Consider the following 21,657-nt stretch of genomic DNA (forward strand, 5'->3'; position numbering starts at 1 on the left):
CTCTTCCTTGGCAGCCGGGAAGTGGATAGCCTGGGGCGGGTTTTCAAGCCTCTCTCGCTCTCCACCTGGAAACGGTCTGGGGGCTGTTGCGGTGAGCACGGTGGGAGTGAGACCGGCCCTCCATTTTGCATGGGAGCTGGGTGAGGCCTGTGACTGCCAGCTTTCCCCCACTTCCCTGACAACCTGCATGACTCAGCAGAAGCAGCCATAATCCTCCTTGGTGCACAACTCCAGTGAGCTGGGTATGTCACCTACTTCCCCCATAGCAAGACCCGCCCAAGGAAGAGTCTGAGGTCAGACACGTCTAGCCTCACCCTCACCAGGTCCTTTCCTATGTAGGTCTTCCCTGGTAGCGGAAGACAATGGGCAAATAAACTTGGGAGTTCTAGGGCCCTGCTGGTTCCTCTCTACATTACCGCAGCTGATGACCTCTGGAAAGCGCCACCTCCTGGCAGGAGGCCAACCAGCACAAAAATAGCACATTAAACCACCAAAGCTAAGAACCCTCATGGAGTCCATTGTACCCTCCACCACCTCCACGGGAACAGGCACTGGTATCCACGGCTGAGAGGCCCATAGACAGTTCACATCACAGGACTCTGTGCAGACAACCCCCGGTACCAGCCTGGAGCCAGGTAGACTCACTGGGTGGCTAGACCCAGAAGACAGACAACAATCACTGCAGTTTGGCTCACAGGAAGCCACATCCATAGGAAAAGGGGGAGAATACAACAAGGGAACACCCCGTGGGACAAAAGAATCTGAACAACAGCCTTCAGCCCTAGACCTTCCGTCTGACAGAGCCTACCCAAATGAGAAGGAACCAGAAAACCAACCCTGGTAATATGACAAAACAAGGCTCTTCACACCCCCCAAAAATCATGCTAGTTCACCAGCAATGGATCTAAACCAAGAAGAAATCCCTGATTTACCTGAAAAAGAATTCAGGAGGTTAGTTATTAAGCTAATCAGGGAGGGACCAGAGAAAGGCAAAGCCCAATGCAATGAAATCCAAAATATGATATAAGAAGTGAAGGGAGAAATACTCAAGGAAATAGATAGCTTAAAGAAAAAACAATAAAAAATTCAGGAAACTTTGGATACACTTTTAGAAATGTGAAATGCTCTGGAAACTCTTAGCAATAGACTTGAACAAGTAGAATTCGAAGACAAAGTCTTTGAATTAACCCAATCTAACAAAGACAAAGAAAAAAGAATAAGAAAATATGAACAAAGCCTCCAAGAAGTCTGGGATTCTGTTAAATGACCAAACTTAAGAATAATCAGTGTTCCTGAAGAAGAAAAGAATTCTGAAAACTTGGAAAACATATTTGGGGGAATAAAACATTTTGGGGGAATAATCAAGGAAAACTTCCCAGGCCTTGCTAGAGACCTAGACATCCAAATACAAGAAGCACAAAGAACACCTCGGAAATTCATTGCAAAAAGGTCTTTGCCTAGGCACACTGTCATCAGGTTATTCAAAGTTAAAATGAAGGAAAGAGTCTTAACAGCTGTGAGACAGAAGCACCAGCTAACCTATAAAGGAAAACCTATCAGATTAACAGCAGATTTCTCAGCAGAAACCCTACAAGCCAGAAGGGATTGGGGCCCTATCTTCAGCCTCCTCAAACAAAACAAAACAAAACAGAACCTCTTTAAAGCATAAATCACACAGGACCATAAAACAAAAATACAAGTTAAAAAGCGAAAACAAAAAATGAAAAAAACCAAAGTACACAGGCAACAAAGAGCATGATGAATGCAATGGTACCTCACATTTCAATACTAACATTGAATGTAAGTGGCCTAAATGCTCCACTTAAAAGACACAGAACCACAGAATAGATACGAACTCACCAAACAATCATCTGCTGCCTTCAGGAGACTCATCTAACACATAAGGACTCACATAAACTTAAAGGGGTGGAAAGAGACATTTCATGCAAATGGACACCAAAAGCAAGCAGGGGTAGCTATTCTTATATCAGACAAAACAAACTTTAAAGCAACAGTGGTTAAAAGAGACAAAGAGGGACATTATATAATGGTAAAAGACCTTGTCCAACAGGAAAATATCATATTTCTAAATATATATGCACCTAACACTGGAGCTCCCAAATTTAGAAAACAATTGCTAATAGACCTAAGAAATGAGATAGACAGCAACACAATAATAGTGGGGGACTTCAGGACTCTACTGGCAGCACTAGACAGATCATCAAGACAGAAAGTCAACAAAGAAACAATGGATTTAAACTATACCTTGGAACAAATGGATTTAAGATATATACAGAACATTTCATCTGACAACTGCAGAACACACATTCTATTCAACAGCGCATGGAACTTTCTCCAAGATAGACTACATGATAGGTCACAAAATGAGCCTCAATAAATTTAAGAAAATTGAAATTATATCAAGTACTCTCTCAGACCACAGCGGAATAAAACTGGAAATCAACTCCAAAAGGAACCTTCAAAACCATGCAAATACACGGAAATTAAATAACCTGCTCCTGAATGATAATTGGGTCAAAAACGAAATCAAGATGGAGATTTAAAAATTCTTCAAACTGAATGACAATAATGACACAACCTATCAAAACCTCTGGGATAGAGCAAAGGCAGTGCTAAGAGGAAAGTTCATAGCCCTAAATGCCTACATCGAAAAGACTGAAAGAGCACAAACTGACACTCTAAGGTCACACCTCAAGGAACTAGAGAAACAAGAAGAAACCAGACCCAAACCCAGCAGAATAAAGGAAATAACCAAGATCAGAGCAGAACTAAATGAAATTGAAACAAACAAAAAATTCAAAAGATAAATGAAACAAAAAGCTGGTTCTTTGAAAAGATAAATCAAACTGATAGACCATTGACAAGATTAACCAAGAAAAGAAGAGAGAAAATCCAATAACCTCACTAAGGAATGAAACAGAAGATATTTCAACTGACACCACTGAAATATAAAAGGTCAATCAAGGCTACTATGTACACCTTTATGCACATAAACTAGAAAACCTAGAAGAGACGGATAAATTCCTGGAAAAATACAACCCTTCTAGCTTAAATCAGGAAGAATTAGATACCCTAAACAGACCAATAACAAGCAGTGAGATTGAAATGGTATTTAAAAAATTACCAACAAAAAAATGTCCAGGACCAGACAGATTCACAGCAGAATTCTACTAGACATTCAAAGAAGAATTAGTACCAATCTTTTTAACATTATTCCACAAGATAGAGAAAGAAGGAACCCTCCCTAACTCATTCTATGAGGCCAGCATCACCCTAATACCAAAACCAGGAAAGGACATAACCAAAAAAGAAAACTACAGATGGATATCCTTGATGAACATAGATGCTCAAATCCTTAACAAAATACTTCCTAACTGAATCCAACAAATTACCAAAAAGATAATCCACCATGATCAAATGGGTTTCATACCAGGGATGCAGGGATGGTTTAATATGCGCAAGTCAATAAATGTGATACACCACATAAACAGAATTTAAAACAAAAATCACCTGATCATTTCAATAGATGCAGAAAAAGCATTCGACAAAATCTAGCATCGCTTTACGATTAAAACTCTCAGCAAAATTGGCATACAAGAGACATACCTTAGTGTAATAAAAGCCATCTGTGATGAATCAGACAATATAAAACAAAATTTCCAGGTACGAGATTAATGTACACAGATCAGTAGCTCTTTTACATACACCAACAGCAACCAAGTGGAGAATCAAATCAAGAACTCAACCCCTTATACAATAGCTGCAAAAAACAACACAAAACTTAGGAATATTCCTAGCCAAGGGGTCAAAAAACATCTACAAGGACAACTACAAAACATTGCTGAAAGAAATCATAGATGACACGAACAAATGGAAACATCCCATGCTCATGAATTGGTAGAGTCAATATTGTGAAAATGACCATACTGCCAAAAGCAACCTACAAATTCAATGCACTCCTCATCAAAATACCACCATCATGCTTCACCGAATTAGAAAAAAACAATTCTAAAATGCATGTGGAACCAAAAAAGAGCCCACATAACTGAAGCAAGACTAAGCAAAAAGAACAAATCTGGAGGCATCACATTCCCTAATTTCAAACTATACTATAAGGCCGTAGTCACCAAAACAGCATGGTACTGGTACAAAAATAGGGACATAGATGAATGGAACAGAATAGAGAATCCGGAAATAAACCCAAATAGAGCTAACTGAACATAACAGAAACATAAAGTGGGGAAAAGACACCCTTTTCGACAAATGGTGCTGGGATCATTGGCTAGCCACATGAGGAGAATGAAACTGGATCCTCATCTCTCACCTTATACAAAAATCAACTCAAGATGGATTAAGGATTTAAATCTAGGACCTGAAACTATAAAAATTCTAGAAGATAACACTGGAAAAACCCTTCTAGACATTGGCTTAGGCAAGGATTTCATGACCAAGAACCCAAAAGGAAATGCAATAAAGACAAAGATAAATAGCTGGGACCTAATTAAACTAAAGAGCTTTTGCACGGCAAAAGGAACAGTCAGCAGAGTAAACAGACGACCCACAGAGTGGGAGAAAAATCTTCACAATCTGTACATCTGACAAGGGACTATTATCCAGAATCTACAATGAACTCAGACAAATCGGTAAGAAAAAAACAGACAATCCCATCAAAAAGTGGGCCAAGGACATGAACAGACAATTCTCAAAAGACGATACACAAATGGCCAACAAAAATGTGAAAAAATGCTCAACATCACTCATGATCAGGGAAATGCAAATCAAAACCACAATGTGATACCACCTCACTCCTGCAAGAATGGCCGTAATCAAGAAATCAAAAAACAATAAATGCTAGTGTAAATGCAGTGGACAGGGAACACTTGTACACTGCCGGTGGAAATGTAAACTAGTACAACCACTATGGAAAACAGTGTGGAGATTCTTTAAAGAACTAAAAGTAGAGCTACCATTTGATCCAGCAATCCTGCTGTTAGGCATCTACCCAGAGGAAAAGAAATCATTATTCAAAAAAGATACTTGCACACGCATGTTTATAGCAGCACAATTCACAATAGCAAAATCTTGGAACCAACCCAAATGCCCATCAATCAACAAGTACATAAATTGTGGTGTGTGTGTGTGTGTGTGTGTATACCATCATATATGTGTGTGTATGTATATATACACACACATATATACGTATACACACACACATATATACACATATGTGATGGAATACTACACAGCCATAAAAAGGAATGAATTAACAGCATTTGCAGTGACCTGGATGAGACTGGAAACTATTATTCCAAGTGAAGTAACTCAGGAATGGAAAATCAAACATCTTATGTTCTCACTGATATGTGGGAGCTAAGCTATGAGGATGCAAAGGCATAAGAATGATAAAATGGACTTTGGAGACTTAGCGGGAAGATTGCGCCTGGCTTGTGGCTATTTGTTGCAGCAGCCACGGGAGACTAGGTTGGCAAGTGACTCACCTTCAGAGAGACCTGTTCTCGGAGCGTGGAGTTGGCATAGGCGAAGGTGCTAGCCATCCCAATGCACACAGCGATGCCTGTGGGACAGAGAAGGGCCTGACGTCACCCACTTAGACTCATCAGGCCTGGCCCGGGTGCTGAGCAACATGAGGGAGAAGACACATCCCTGGGCCCCTTGGAGTTGACAGAAGAGAGAGTAAAATTAAAAAAAAAAAAATCCCACTTCTGGGAGATTTGGGCTGCCATCTAAATCTCTGGGAATTCTGAGTCATTCTGACTTAGGGACAGGATTTAGGCCCCTGTGGGGATACTTTATAGCACTGGCTAAGGGGATGGGCTGTGCAGTCTGGTAAGGGCCGGGTTCAATTCCCAGCTCTGCCACTTCCTCTCTGTGTGAGCTTGGGCAAGTCACTGCACCTCTCTGAGCCCCAGTTTCCTCATCTGTAAAATAGACACAGCAATAACATTACTTACACCTCATGGAGGGATAAAGCTTCTAGATCATAATCCCTAGCAGTTAGTAAATGATGCCTCTTATTATTTCTACTTTCAAAAAGAATCTGATAGAATCAGATAGAATTTGTGATAAAAGCATACATTGAAAAAACTCACAGCTGGACGCAGTGGCTCACGCCTGTAATCCCAGCACTTTGGGAGGCCGAGGTAGGCAGATCACTTGAGGCCAGGAGTTTGAGATCAGCCTGGCCAACATGGTGAAATCACATCTCTACTAAAAATACAAAAATTAGCTGGACTTGCCGGGCACGCCTGTAGTCACAGCTACTCAGGAGGCTGAGGCACAAGAATTGCTTGAACCCAGGATGAGGAGGCTGCAGTGAGTCGAGATCACACCACTGTACTCCAGCCTGGGCAACAGAGCAAGACTCTGTCTTAAAAAAAAAAAAAAAAAAATGAAAGAAAGAAAGAACTCACAGCACCATAAGGAATTCAAGTTTAATGTTCAATGAGAAAAAAAAAAAAATCCCAGCTAACAGACAAACATGACCCAGGCAGATGGCATAACGGAATTGAATTTTCTTCCACCAGTCATGTAATTGCCACTGTTTGCCAAGCTACAATCTTGGAATTCTCTTGGAATAATGATTTTTGAGTCTGCTTTTTGTTATTTGCAGACAGGATTCCTCTTTCACCTGATGCTTGCCCTATCTATCTATCTATCTATCTGACACTGTCACACTCTGTTGTCCAGGCTGGAGTGCAGTGGTGTGATCGCAGCTCACTGCAGGCTCCACCTCCCGGTTTCAAGTGATTCTTGTGCCTCAGCCTCCCGAGTAGCTGGGATTACAGGTGCCTGCCACCACGCCCAGCTAATTTTTGTATTTTTAGTAGAGATGGGGTTTCACCATGTTGGCCAGGCTGGGCTCAAACTCCTGACCTCAAGCGATCTGCCCACTTCAGCCTCCCAATGTGCTGGGATTACAGGCGTGAGCCACTGTGCCCGGCCTCACTTACTTTTTTAATAGGTATGTGCACTCCAGCTATTTTTCCAGACCTACTTTGTAGAAGCTGTATTTCTTCACTATAAGCACATAAAACAAGAATGAGTAGCCCCATAATCCTTTTTGGTGCTCTTCTCTGTGATTAAAAAACAACAACCAAAAAAAAAACCTGCCAAGTGAAAAAGAAAATGACCATACTCACAAAACAAAACTTAGCTGTGATGCCCGAATTCAGGGTAATGGGAACATGCCAGCTTTCACCTCTAGGAATAGAAAGGGTGGGGCTGATAGGACAGCACCCCAGCAAGGAAGGTGGAGGAATCCCAGAGAGAAGAAAACAAGAAATAAAGAATGGTCTCATCTCCTCTCGAGGCTTTCTCTCTCTCTTTTTCTTTTTTTTTTTTTTTTTAGTAGAGATAGGGTCTTCCTATGTTTCCCAGGCTGGTCTTGAACTCCTGGCCTCAAGCAATCCTCCCGCCTTGGCCTCGCAAAATGTTGGGATTATAGGTATGAGCCACCGCACCTGACTGATATTTTCTCATGGAAAACAGTAGGCCACAAGATAATTCTTACCATCACTCCTACTGCAGTACTAAAACAACAGCCTGCCAGGGCACAGCAACACCATGATCTAATAAGTAAGCCAGGTGTGGTGGTTCACGCCCGTAATCCCAGCACTTTGGGAGGCCAAGGCAGGTGGATCGCTTGAGGTTAGGGCTGAGAATCGCTTGAACTCAGAGGGCGGAGGTTTGCAGTGAGCCAAGATCACGCCACTGTACTCCAGCCTGGTGACAGAGTGAGACTCCATCTCAAAAACAAAAACAAACAAACAAAAAACAGTAAGTAACATTAATAATAACAATAATGGTATACTAGGCCCGGGCACAGCGGCTCACGCCTATAATCCCAGCACTTTGGGAGGCTGAGGTGGACAGAACACCTGAGGTCAGGAGTTCGAGACTTGGCCAACATGGTGAAACCCTGTCTCTACTAAGAAATACAAAAATTAGCTGGGCGTGGTGGCTGTTGCCTGTAATCCCAGCCACTTGGGAGGCTGAGACAGGAGAATTGCTTGAACCTGGGAGGCAGAGGTTGCAGTGAGTAGAGGTTGCACCATTGCACTCCAGCCTAGGCAACAAGAGCAAAATTCCATGTCAAAACAAACAAACAAAAAACAGTATACTAGAGGCCAATTACTGACTGTTGACTATGTGTTAGATAGGAGGCTGAGCACTTTATGAATCATTATATTATTTCCTAATAATAACAGTAGGTAGTATTTATTCATCATTTGCTGTGTGCCAGCCTCTATGTTAAATATTTCAAAGTGTGTGAATAATAAATATAGAAGGCTGGGGCAGTGGCTCGTACCTGTAATCCCAGCACTTTGGGAGGCTGATATAGTGAGACTTTGACTCTACAAAAAATTTTACATTTAGCCAGGCATGGTAGCACATGCCTGTAGTCCCAGCTACTCAGGAGGCTGAGGTGGGAGGATCTCTTGAACTTGGGAGGCAAAAGTTGCAGTGAGCGAAGGCTGCAGTGAGCTGAGACCTGCACCACTGCACTCTAGCCTATATATATAATAATGTGTTTTATACACATTAACTCAAATTTAACATCACTGCAATCCCACGAAGAATATAAAATCATACCCCCACTTTACAGATGATGAAACTGAGGCACAGAGAGGTTAAATAATGCACCTAGCATCACACAGCTAGAAGAGGACAGAGCTAGGGTGCAGACTCCAGCAGTTTGAGTTATTACACAGGACTCCTTCACACCAGCCAACCAGCGAGGAAGTTTCTATCATAACTCCCACTAGACAGATGAGGAAACTGAGGCTCAGAGAAGCCAAGTGACTTGCCCAAAGTCACACAGCTAGTCAGCCAGGATTTGAACCCAGGTCTGACTCAGAATCCTACACTCTGAAGCCCATGTTGGTCTCTACTGTCTCTCCCTGGGCTTCAGAGGAGGAGCCCCCAGCCCACAGGCTGCAGGCAGCCTGCCTGTTGAAGCCCATGGCTAGGACACCCATGCCCCCAGAACTCACCGAGCTTATGCTGGAAGCACAGTTTGGCCAGGAGGATCAGGATGAAGGGGAGTCCTTTCTGGAGCCAGCAGATCACAGCCTTCAGCTCGGACAGGGCAGGGGCGGGCGTCCCAGGCTGCTCGTCACCTCCCTCCTCCGAGTGCCCCCGGTGCTCCCCACCCACGTGCTGCAGCAGGGAGCCCCCACGGTGGCCGCCGTGGTGGAAGTGGTGGTGGGGCTGGCGGTGGTGGTAGGCACCCCCCTCGCCCCGGCCCCCTCCTTCCTCCCTGGACGCGGGCATCTGGATGAACACGTCCCCACCGCCAGCGGAAGAGCCCAGCACCAGGCTGGAGGGGAATGAGCTGGTGGGGAGGCTTCCTGATAAGCCTGAGAAGAGTGCTGGTGGGGAGGCCGCCTCTGCCTTCAGACTCTCAAAGACGCCGCCTTCATCCACACTCGCCTCAGAGCTGAGCGCCTGGCTGCGGTTTCTGGGTGACAAGGGGAGAAAAACCCCAGGAAGTCAGGCAGATGGAAAAGACCTTACTCCAGAGAAGGATGGGAACCAATAATATCAATTATGTTATGGGTTGAGCTGTGTCCCTCCTCAAATTCACATAAAGTCCTTCCTCCCAGGACCTCAGAATGTGACCCTGTTTAAAGATAGGGTCTATACGAGGCAATGAAGTTAAAACGAAGTCATTGGAGTGGGTCCCAATCCAGTGTGACTGCTGTCCCTATAAGAAGAGGTTAGGGCTGATGCAGTGGCTCATGCCTGTAATCCCTGCACTTTGGTAGTCAGAGGTGGGAAGATCACTTGAGCCCAGTTGTTCAAAACCAGCCTGGGCAACATAGGGAGACCCCATCTTTACAAGAAATAGAGATAAATTAGCCAGGCATGGTGGTGCACACCTGTAGTCCCAGCTACTCAGGAGGCTGAGGTGGGAGGATCACTTGAGCCCAGGAGGTTGAGGCTGCAGTGAGTCAAGATCTCACCACTGCACTCCAGCCTGGGTGACAGAGAGACTGTCTCAAAAGGGAAAAAAAAAAGAGGAAGAGATTAGGACACAGACAGGTACAGACAGTAGACCATGTAAAGACCCAGGGAGAAGACGGCCGTACACAAGCCAAGGAGAGAGGCCTCAGAAGGAACCAACCCTGCTGATACCCTGATCTCAGCCTTCCAGCCTCCAGAATTTGTTAAAAGAAATTTCTGTTGTTTAAGCCCCTCCCCCCAGGGTACGGTACTTTGTTACGGCAGTCCTAGGAACTAATACAAATAATATTAATAACAATAGGTCATAACCTTTATTGAAACCTACTATGTGTCAGATAGTCTTCTGAGTGTTTTGCATTGATTAACTTACTAAATCCTCCCATCAACCCTGGAATTAGGTCCTACTGATATTCCCGCTTTACAGATAAAGAAATGGAGGCTCAGAGAGAGAAAGTAACTTGTCCAGAGTCACAGAGCTGGTAAGGGATGGAGTAGGGGAGATTCGAACCCAGGCCGACTCTCTCTAGAGCCCATTTTAGTAACCAGCACATTTCATTGAAAAGGGAGCACAGAATTCTATGATTCTAGAATTACCTCGGGATCCCAAGGACCCCTGGCTCTGCAGTCTTCAAGTTCAATGTCCTCCAGTTCCCCAGAGGGGCCAGCCTTGGTCACAGATGACATTGGGTGGGCAGCAGAGAGTAATGCGAAGAAGACTTAGCTGGGAGACCCACATTCAGACGCCAGCTCCACCTGTTCTAGGGGCCTTACACCTCTGCACTCAACTTTCTTACCTGAACAATGGGCCTTTATTCCTGAATAGAATTCCTGGGGGTGGGGGTGTTAAATTTAAAATGCGTTTTGCAATAATAGGTTCTCAATACGTGGCAACTGTTATCTCTAGTTCCTATGGAAGACCTGCAAGGCCAAATTGCTTTCTCTAGCTCCAAGCAAGGGCCTCTTGGGTTGGAATCAGGCAAAGGATTCTGTGGCTCCTGCAGAGCCACTGCTGGCGGAGCAGAGAGCCCGGAGTTAGGCCTGCAGGAATGGAGAGCCCAGAATTGGATGCTGTTTCCCATGAACATCAAGTTCTGGATACCATCTTTCTATTCTTAGGTTCATCCTCTTTTCTTTCTTTTTTCCTTTTGAGACAGAGTCTTGCTCTGCCACCCAGGCTGGAGTGCAGTGGTGCGATCTTGGCTCACTGCAACCTCTGCCTCCCAGGTTCAAGCGATTCTCCTGCCTTAGCTGCCCAAGTAGCTAGGACTACAGGCACCCACCATCATGCCTGGGTAATTTTTGTATTTTTAGTAGAGATAGGGTTTTACCATGTTGGCCAGGCTGGTATTGAACTCCTGACCTCAGGTGATCTGCCCGCCTCGGTCTCCCAAAGTGCTGGGATTACAGGCAGGAGCCACCGTGCCCAGTCGAGGGTTCATCCTCTTTTTTTTTTTTTTTTGAGATGGAGTCTCGCTCTGTCGCCCGGGCTGGAGTGCAGTGGCCGGATCTCAGCTCACTGAAAGCTCCGCCTCCCGGGTTTACGCCATTCTCCTGCCTCAGCCTCCCAAGTAGCTGGGACTACAGGCGCCAGCCACCTCGCCCGGCTAGCTTTTTTTGTATTTTTAGTAGAGACAGGGTTTCACCGTGTTAGCCAGGATGGTCTTGAACTCCTGACCTCGTGATCCGCCGTCTCGGCCTCCCAAAGTGCTGGGATTACAGGCTTGAGCCACCGCGCCCGGCCGGGTTCATCCTCTTTTTAAGTGGAATCACTGCGTTGCAAACTCAGTCCACACCATAGATGCAAGCAGAGCTGATGTGCTCGACGTGCATGTGTTGGGGAGTGGGGAGGACAAAGAGCCACTCCCTCCTTCTCTCACCCTGCAGGCACCTCCATAGACCACTAAGAGACTCCAGATATACCATGAGCTTACTGAAAATGGGCTAGACTTCATTCATTCTCTGGACCCCACAACCCAGGGCACACAGTAGGTGCTTAATAAACGTATGTCAGATGTCACTTAGTCCAAAATGGCAGCAGGAGGGAGGCTCTGGTGGAAATTTTCCACTGTTTTCACACTTGATCTCATATCATCTATTATACGAGACCATTATACACAGACAGAGACAGGAGTCTCACTCTGTTGCCCAGGCTGGAGTAGTGCGATCATAGTTCACTACAGCCTCAAACTGCTGGGCTCAAGTGATCCTCCCACCTCAGCCTCCTGAGTAGCTGGGATTATAGGCGTGTGCCATTGCAATTGGCTCCAGGAAATATGTTTTAAAATATATAAAAGACCAGCCATGGTGGCTCACGCCTATAATCCCAGCACTTTGAGAGGCCAAGGTGGGCAGATCCCTTGAGCCCAGGAGTTCAAGACCAGCCTGGGCAACATAGCAAGAACCTGTCCCTACAAAAAATTAAAAAATTAGCCAGGCATGGTGGCATGCACCCATAGTCCCAGCTAGTGGGGAGGCTGAGGTGGGAGGACGGCTTGAGCCCAGGAGGTAGAGGTTGCAGTGAGTTAAGATCACGCCACTGCACCCCAGCCTGGGTGACAGAGCGAGATGCTTTCTCAATAAATAAGTAAGTAAATAAATAATAATAGAACACGTACAGTCCGGCATCCATATTTAAGGATTCAACCAACCTTGGGTGTGGACCAAAACCCACAGATACAAAGGGCTGACTGTCCTAGCCATTTTATACAAGGCACTTGAGCAGCTGCATATTCTCGTATCCATGGGGTCTTGGAACCAACCCCCCCATGAATATGGAGGGCTGACTGTATTTGATTATTTCACAATCCCACTAAAAACCCTCCCAGGGCTTCCCATTCTGTGTTCCTTCCCATGGTCTCAGAGGAACCCTCTAGATGTATAAATATCATTCCCAAATATCATGTTCTTTACTGACAAAGAAACTGAGGCTCAGAGAGATGAAGTCGCCAGGCACCCTGGATTATTTGGCCCCAAACTCCAATCTTGTCATGTGCCCCTTTCTCGCTGTTCAAAGGCTTTCTAATACAGGCTGTCACCTACACCGGGATGTCTCCCTGACCCACACCCCATCCCAACTAGGTAACGCATGCTCATCTGTCAGATTTCAGCTAAAATCTCCCTTCCTGGATTGAGGCTTCCCTCCCCCCCAAGACAGTGACAGTCCCCTGCTCCTTGTCCTCACTGCACCCTCACGTCACCTACACAGGATTGATCACAGCTGTCATTTTATCCCTCATCTTTCCCTCGAGACTTGTGGCTCTCAACCCTGGCCATGTATTATAATCACTTGAGGGAACTTTTGAAAAAGACAGGTGCCCCAACCCCACTGGAGACCAACTGAATCAAAATCTTTGTGGGTGGCTCCCAGCATCTGAAGTTACTCAGAGTCCCCTCAGGGATTCTTGTTTTTTTTTTTGAGCAGGGTCTCCCTCTGTCACCCAGGCTGGAGTGCAGTGGCGCGATCTCCGCTCACTGCAACCTCTGCCTCCTGGGCTCAAGTGATTCTCATGCCTCAGCCTCCCGAGTAGCTGGGATCACAGGTGTGTGCCACCATGCTCGACTAATTTTTGTATTTTTTTGTAGAGACGAGTTTTCACCATTTCGGCCAGGCTGGTCTCAAACTCCTATGCTCAAGTGATCCACCCGCCTTGGCCTCCCAAAGTGCTGGGATTACAAGCATGAGCCACCATTCTCCACCGCCTCCCGTTACAGTGATTCTAATGTGAGATCAGTGCTGTGAACCATAGCTTTGGACAGAGCTCCACTGCACAGGGTCAAAGACCATAACCTTGCTCCCCACTGCATCTTTACCAGCCTGCACAATGCACCTGGCACTCGGAACATGATCAATAAAAAGCGTTTGAAGGAATGCATGAACAGGCATACTAAAGGCTCTGAGACGGCCTGAAAGTGAAAAGATGGACTTTGCTTAAGCCCAGTGTTCCCCAAACTTATTTGAATTCTTTTTACCCATGAAAAGCCATTTAACATCTTGTAGAACACCTGTGACACACAGCAGGGGGACACGGTAGTTTCCCTGGTTGCACAATCTGGGCCTACAGGTATGTTACTAAAAACCTGGTGAGGACAGGTGCGGTGGCTCATGCCTATAAACCCAGCACTTTGGGAGGCCAAAGTGGGCAGATCACTTGAGGTCAGGAGTTTGAAGCAGGCTGGGTGTGGTGGCTCACACCTGTAATCCCAGCACTTCGGGAGGCTGAGGTGGGTGAATCACTTGAGGCCAGGAGTTTGAGACCAGCCCGGCCAATATGGCAAAAACCCCTCTCTACTAAAAATACAAAAATTAGCTGGGCATGGGGTGTGCACCTATAATCCCAGTTACTCAGGAGGCTACAGCAGGAGAATCGCTTGAACCTGGGAGGCAGAGGTTGCAGTGAGCTGAGATTGTGCCACTGCACTCCAGCCTGGGCAACACAGTGAGACTCTATCTCAAAAAAAGAAAAAAAAAAATCTGGTGCAATGGAGGGAACTCATGATTGGATTCCCTCCTCCACCAAGCCCCATCCCTGCTGGCTCCAAAAGCCCAGGAAATATGCGCTCCTCCTCCATGGGGCTCTGGATAGTAATAATGATAATATTAATAATGACAACAACAGCAAACACCATGGCTATGATCCTCAAGGGGACTTGAGCTTTTTCTGCACTTCAAAGAGCTCAGCTCAGAAAGCAAGAGTCCTGGCAGGTATCCACGCTGGCTCATGAGGAGGCCACTCTCTCTCCGTGGCCACCCAAGGGGCCCTAGAAAGCCATCCCGTCCCCCTTGAGCTTGCCAGCACTCTGAGTTCACTGGGCTCAGGGGCCTCCAGTACAACCAGGGAAGACTCAACCCACCACGGGGCTTTTTCTAGCTGGCCTCCCTTCCCTGGGCCTCTCCCCTGCATCCAGCTGAGATTTCAGCCTAACTGGAAAAGAGTATTCCTTAGGGGGACAGAGGCTGCGCTTCCAACTTAACCACTTAAGCGCCAGAGCTTGAGGCAACCCAGGAGGGGAAGTGGTTCTGCTCAGACAGTAGGCAGCCAAAATGTGCTATCTCAAAGCACAGGTGCTGGGGGACACATGGATGGGGGCCCAGATCTCAGCCCTGCTACTTCCTGGCTGTGTGACTTTAGGTAATTTCCTTCCCCTCTCTGAGCCTCAGCTTCTGCATCTGTAAAATGGATGCTCTCACTGGGGTAATGTTGCGGTTGGCACAGCATAAGCACTCAATACACGGTTTGAGTTTCTTGCTGTGGTCTCTGCCCCCAAGAGATCTCACGGTTCACTTGAGAGCAGATGGCAATGTTGTCTTTAGAGGCGGAAAAGGTTCCAACACGTGGGCTTATTACAAGCCGGATGCTGTTTCTGCATCTTCACACTCACTCCTTCATCCATAACCAACTCTTTTTTTTTTTTTTTTTGAGATGGAATCTCGCTCTGTCACCCAGGCTGGAGTGCAGTGGCGTGATCTCTGCTCACTGCAGCCTCCACCTCCAGGGTTCAAGTGGTTCTCCTTCCTCAGCCTCCTGAGTAGCTGGGACTACAGGCATCTGCCACCATACCTGGTTAATTTTTGTATTTTTAGTAGGGATGGGGTTTTACCACATTGGCCACGCTGGTCTCGAACTCCTGATCTCAGGTGATCCGCCTGCCTCAACCTCCCAAAGTGCTGGGATTACAGGCATGAGCCACTGCTCCCGGCCCATAAACAACTCTTGAGTTCTGTCACCTGCCATTTTTGGATGGAGAAGCTAGACCTAGGGGTGAAGTCACGTACCAAAGTCACCACAGGTGAGAAGTGGCTGAGCTGGGGTTTGGCTGAGCCCTGTGTTCTTCCCTGCAGAAAAGGTAGGTACCATACAAAACTCAGTCCCAGCGCTGGGATGTGAGGAAGGGAAGGCTTGGCTGCCTGCCTCTTGGATGTATGTGCTAGCATGGGGCTTTTGAGGCTGGAGGCTGTCTCAACCTGAGAACAGGCTCCCAGGTGTGTTCGCTCTTGGGTTTCAATAGATATAAATTCTAGGCTGGGTGCAGTGGCTCATGCCTGTAATCCCAGCCCTTTGGGAAGTGGAGGTGGGTGGATTGCCCAAGCTCAGGAGTTTGAGACCAGCCTGGCCAACATGGTGAAACGCTATCTCTACTAAAATACAAAAAAATTAGCCAAACATGGTGGCGCGCACCTGTAGTCCTAACTACTCGGGAGGCAGAGGCATGAGAGTAGCTTGAATACGGGAGGTGGAGGTTGCAATGAGCTGAGATCATGCTACTGCATTCCAGCCTGGGTGACAGAGCGAGACTTCATCTCAAAAAAAAAAAAAAAAAAAAATTCTAGCTCATGAGCATTTTAACTGTTTTGTTTTGTTTTGTTTTTTGTTTTTTTTTTTTAGGTTCTATCTGGTCCTATCTATTAATCACAAGGCCAAACGAATGGCCAAAGTTATGTACATGTCCTTGCAATCCAGAGCCCATAACCCCAACCACTGCTTCATTTAACTTTTTTTTTTTTTTGAGACAGGGTTTCATGTTGCCCATGCTGGAATGCAGTGGTGCAATCATAGCTCACTGCAACCTCCGCCACCTAGGCTCAAGCAATCCTCCCACCTCTGCCTCCTGAGTAACTAGGGCCACAGATGCATGGCACCATATTGGGTTAGTTTTTATTTTTTGTAGAGATGGGGTCTCCCTATTTTGCGCAGGCTGGTCTCAAACTTCTGGGCTCAAGTGATCCTCCCACCTTGGCTTCCCAAAGTGCTGAGATTATAGACATGCACCACCATGCCTGGCTAGTTTAAAATTTTTTTTTGTAGAGACAGGATCTCCCCACGTCACCTAGGCTGGTCTCTAACTCCTGGACTCAGGATATCCTCCCACCTTGGTCTCCCAAAGTGTTGAGACTACAGGCGTGAGTCACTGCATGGCCCTTCCTTCATCTAAGTTTTACAAACGCATCCTGTCCTAAATCATCCAGGGCCAGATACCAAACTAAAGAGCACCTTGAGGCTGGGCATGGTGGCTTGTGCTTATAATCCCAGAGAGCGGAAACTTGGGCGGCCAAGGTGGGCAGGTCGCTTGAGACCAGCGTGGGAAACATAACAAAACCCTGTCTCTACAAATACAAAAATTAGCCGGGCATGGTGGTGCATGCCTTCAGTCCCAGCTACTCGGAAGGCTGAGGTAGGAGGATCACTTGAGCCTGAGAGGTCGAGGCTGCAGTGAGCTGAGATCATGCCACTGCACTGTAGCCTGGGCAACAGAGGAAGATCCTATCTCAAAAAAAAAAAAAAAAAAAAAAAAGAGAGACCACCTTGATACCCCAGAGCCCACCAACATGATTCAAACTAGCCAGTCCTAAACTATTTCCCCTGACTTGTCTTTCTTTCTCCCAGAAAACACAGTAAAGGCTGTGACCTATGCTTTTTCCTTGGTCCTTTCTGCCCCCTGACTGATGCTGGTGCTTCCCCAGGTGGCCCTGCATGCAGCAGTATGCCCCTCCTCTTGAGAAATGGAAGAAATAAAAATCTCATCTTTCAATGTCATTAGCCTCTCCGTGTTGTTTCTCAGAGCTATGATCTCAATGTTTGTGTCCTCTGCAGATTCCTTTGTGGAAAGCTAACCCACGCCAGCCATAGTGGTTCACACCTATAATCCCAGGGCTTTGAGAGGTCAAGGTAGGAAGATCGTTTGAGCCCAGGAGTTTGAGGCCAGTCTGGACAACTTAGTGAGACCCCATCTCTACCAAAAGAAATTTAAAAATTAGCTAGGTATGGTGGCACATGCCTGTAGTCCCAGCTACTCAGGAGGCTGAGGCAGGAGGATTGCTTGAGCCTAGGATTTGGAGGCTATAATGAGCCATGATCACCACTGCATTCCAGCAGTGCAGTAACAGATAACAGAGCAAGACCCTCTCTCAAAAAAGATACCTAACCTGCAATGTGATCATACTAGAAGGTGGGCCTTTGCAAATGATTAGGTGATGAGATGGGCTCTTCATGAATGGGATTAGTGCCCTTAAAAAGGAGACCCAGACGGATCCCCTTCCCTTCACCACATTAGGACATAGCAAGAGAATGGCCACCAGTGAACCAGAAAGTGGGCCTTTCGCAGACACTGAACATGCTGGAGCTTTCACCTTGGACTTCCTAGCCTCCAGCACTGTGAGAGAGAAACATTTGTTGTTGAAACCACCCATTCTATGACATTTTTGTGATAGCAGCCTGTATGGACAAAGACATCTCCATAAATTAAAATCCACAGGTACATTCATTGATACAATGAGTCAAGTGGCTCACCTGTCACACAAGGCTTTGAAATTTAGCATAAAAGAAAGAGCAAGCTATTATGCATTGAATGTTTAGTATGAGGCCATCTCTGCAACTCTAACAACTAACACTGAGTGGGAGGCATTGTTCAATCCAGTTTCGGGTTGCCCCTCACCACCCGAAGCCCAGAGCCCTCAGATGGAACAGAACCAGGGATGCCTACCTTTCAGGTGGAATGTTATCCGTGTTGCTGCTGTGGCGTCTCTGCATCTTCCTTGACACCTAAAACCCAACACATGGGTGAGCCAGAGTCTCCCGACACTCCCACTGCCTGTCAGATTGCCAAGGTAATTGTAAACTGCAAACCCACACTAGTCATATCTTAGACCCCTAGTGCTCTCTGGCATTTTCCAATGTGTACTTCAATCTTTCATGCCATTCCATCCTCAATGTGACATTCTATCCCATGAGGAAAGCTATCACCGCATTTCACAGAGGAGGACGATGAGACTCGGAGGAGGAGGAAGTCCTCATGTGAGGGGATAATGCAGTGAACTGTGCAGCCAAGAGGTGCCGGATGAAGTGAAGTGGGTAGCGGACTGGCAGGAGACACGGATTCTGGGTGGATGCTGCCGCTAACATGCGATCCTAGCCAAATCAGTAACCTCTCTGTGTGACCCTAGACACATCAGTAACCTCTCTGTGCGACCCTAGCCAAATCAGTAACCTCTCTGTGCGACCATAGACACATCAGTAACCTCTCTGTGCGACCCTAGACACATCAGTAACCTCTCTGTGACCCTAGACACATCAGTAACCTCTCTGTGTGACCCTAGACACATCAGTAACCTCTCTGTGACCCTAGACACATCAGTAACCTCTCTGTGTGACCCTAGACACATCAGTAACCTCTCTGTGACCCTAGACACATCAGTAACCTCTCTGTGTGACCCTAGACACATCAGTAACCTCTCTGTGACCCTAGACACATCAGTAACCTCTCTGTGACCCTAGACACATCAGTAACCTCTATGTGACCATAGACACATCAGTAACCTCTCTGTGCGACCCTAGACACATCAGTAACCTGTGTGACCTTAGACACATCGGTAACCTCTCTGTGACCCTAGACACATTGGTAACCTCTCTGTGACCCTAGACACATCAGTAACCTCTATGTGACCCTAGACACATCAGTAACCTCTCTGTGCGACCCTAGACACATCAGTAACCTGTGTGACCCTAGACATATCGGTAACCTCTCTGTGCGACCCTAGACACATCGGTAACCTCTCTGTGCGACCCTAGACACATCAGTAACATGTGTGACCCTAGACACATCAGTAACCTCTCTGTGCAACCCTAGACACATCGGTAACCTCTCTGTGCGACCCTAGACACATCGGTAACCTCTCTTTGCGACCCTAGACACATCGGTAACCTCTCTGTGTGACCCTAGACACATCGGTAACCTCTCTGTGCGACCCTAGACACATCGGTAACCTCTCTGTGACCCTAGACACATCGGTAACCTCTCTGTGCGACCCTAGACACATCGGTAACCTCTCTGTGCGACCCTAGACACATCAGTAACCTGTGTGACCCTAGACACATCAGTAACCTCTCTGTGGCTTCAGATTCCCCATGTGTTACATGGGAGGGGTGGAGTGGTCAAACCAAAGCTTCCTTCCAGCTCTCACATTTAATCAAGAAGTAGTAAAGATGCAAATTCTCTTGGAGACATATCACCTGATTCACTGTGAAGAGCCACATGGACTTCAGAACTCCATGTTGACGACACTGGAGGTAGGCATTTGGGACTCCTGAGGGGGACGTGACCACTGGATCCCAGAGAGGACAGGCCGCCTCCCCCTCCTCTTCGTCTCCAGAGGGATGCAGAGTCAGGGGAGCTTGTCAGAGACTCCAAACCTGGATGGAACAGAACACTTGGATGAATAGTCCCTGTGATACCTTGAATCTGCTAAGAAGCCTTAGGACATTGTTGGTAGCTATAAGCAGATAATTCCATCTGCTCAGTGTCTCTGGGTAGCCTCTCAGTGATCCCTCTTTGAAACTCCTTCTTTTTTTTCTTTTTTTTAAGACGGTGTCTTGCTCTGTCACCCAGGCTGGAATGCAGTGGTGCGATCTTGGCTCACTGCAAACTCTGCCTCCCAGGTTCAAGTGCTTCTCCTGCCTCAGCCTACAGAGTGGCTAAAATTACAGGTTTACAGGCATGTGACACCATGCCTGCCTAATTTTTGTATTTTCAGTAGAGATGGGGTTTCACCACATTGACCAGGCTGGTCTCAAACTTCTGACCTCAAGGGATCCGCCTGCCTTGGCCTCCCAAAGTGCTGGGATTACAGGCATGAGCTACCTTGCCCAGCCCTCTTTGAAACTCTTCATGTATTTCATCCTATTGCCAAACTAAGAGTCCTGATTGGGGAAGCCAGAAAATATGTTTTAAACCCTCCAATGGCTGTCCAGTGCAATCAGAATCAAACCCAAGCTCTGTCCACAGCCTACAGGTTCTTCCTGATGTAGCATCATCTGTTTCCAACTGCGTTTCCTCCCATTCTCCCTTTTCCCACTCCTGTCCACCCACAGTGGCTCTTCTGTTCCTCTAATGTGTCAGCATGTCCCTGCCTCAGGGCCTTTGCACTTGCTGTGCCCTCCTCTTGGAATACTTTCTCCTCTAAATGTGGCAGGGCTTGGTCCTGCAAGGCAAATGTCACCTCTTTCCAGAGGCCTTCTCTTCTCATTCTCCCGACCCCCCATAATGTTGACCTGTTTTATATTCTTCATAGCACTTATTTGTTCATGTTTACTTATTTATTTATGATTTGTCCCCCCAGTAGAATATAAATGCCATTCATGAAAGCAGGGATCCTGTCTACTTGGTTCACCCCTCTGCCTCAGCATCTAGGACACTGTCTGGCACAGAGTAGCACTCAACAAATACTTACTCAATGAATAAAACATCTGTGGGTCTCCCCAATCCCCTTTTCTAGATCCCTTGCTCCCTGTCCCACCTTTCACCCTAGCAAGGCAACAAGGGCCACCTACTTCCCATGAATAGGTTTAGCCTCTGTGAATATCTTCTTGTCTCTGCAGGCAGAGCCAATACTGTAGATATAGGGTGTCTCTATCAGTCAGATGGTGTCTGACTATCAGTTCAGGGCACTATTATTGGCTGTTGAATGACTTCCTAATCCTGACCAGGCTTCTTGAGGGGGCAGCAATGGTGTCACTAGGGCCACTGATTAGAAACGACTCGCCAGTAAAGCCCCCTTTCTCTTTTGAAAAATTAGGTAACAAACCGGTCGGCAGCAGCATCTTTGTATATAAAGAAAAGGTCATTATATAAATATTTTTCAAGAATTTACAATCTCAA

The 21,657-nt window shown here is 46.5% G+C and overlaps 1 protein-coding gene across 1 annotated transcript in view; it reads right to left on the reverse strand.

Moving 5' to 3' along the window:
• The window catches only part of RNFT2 (ring finger protein, transmembrane 2), a 109,738-nt gene that overhangs the window by 87,294 nt on the left and 787 nt on the right, over window positions 1-21,657 (reverse strand). Inside the window, exons 2-5 of the mRNA XM_033220463.1 lie at window positions 20,013-20,192; window positions 18,487-18,545; window positions 9,036-9,502; window positions 5,520-5,596 (exon numbers count right to left, since the gene is read on the reverse strand). Coding sequence (XP_033076354.1) covers window positions 5,520-5,596; window positions 9,036-9,502; window positions 18,487-18,545; window positions 20,013-20,036 — 627 coding nt within the window. The 5' untranslated portion in view covers window positions 20,037-20,192. The remainder of the gene's footprint in view (window positions 1-5,519; window positions 5,597-9,035; window positions 9,503-18,486; window positions 18,546-20,012; window positions 20,193-21,657) is intronic.

This window comes from Trachypithecus francoisi, unplaced genomic scaffold, assembly GCF_009764315.1.
Source record: "Trachypithecus francoisi isolate TF-2019V2 unplaced genomic scaffold, Tfra_2.0 Lachesis_group11, whole genome shotgun sequence".
In the NCBI taxonomy this organism is placed as follows: Eukaryota; Metazoa; Chordata; class Mammalia; order Primates; family Cercopithecidae; genus Trachypithecus; species Trachypithecus francoisi.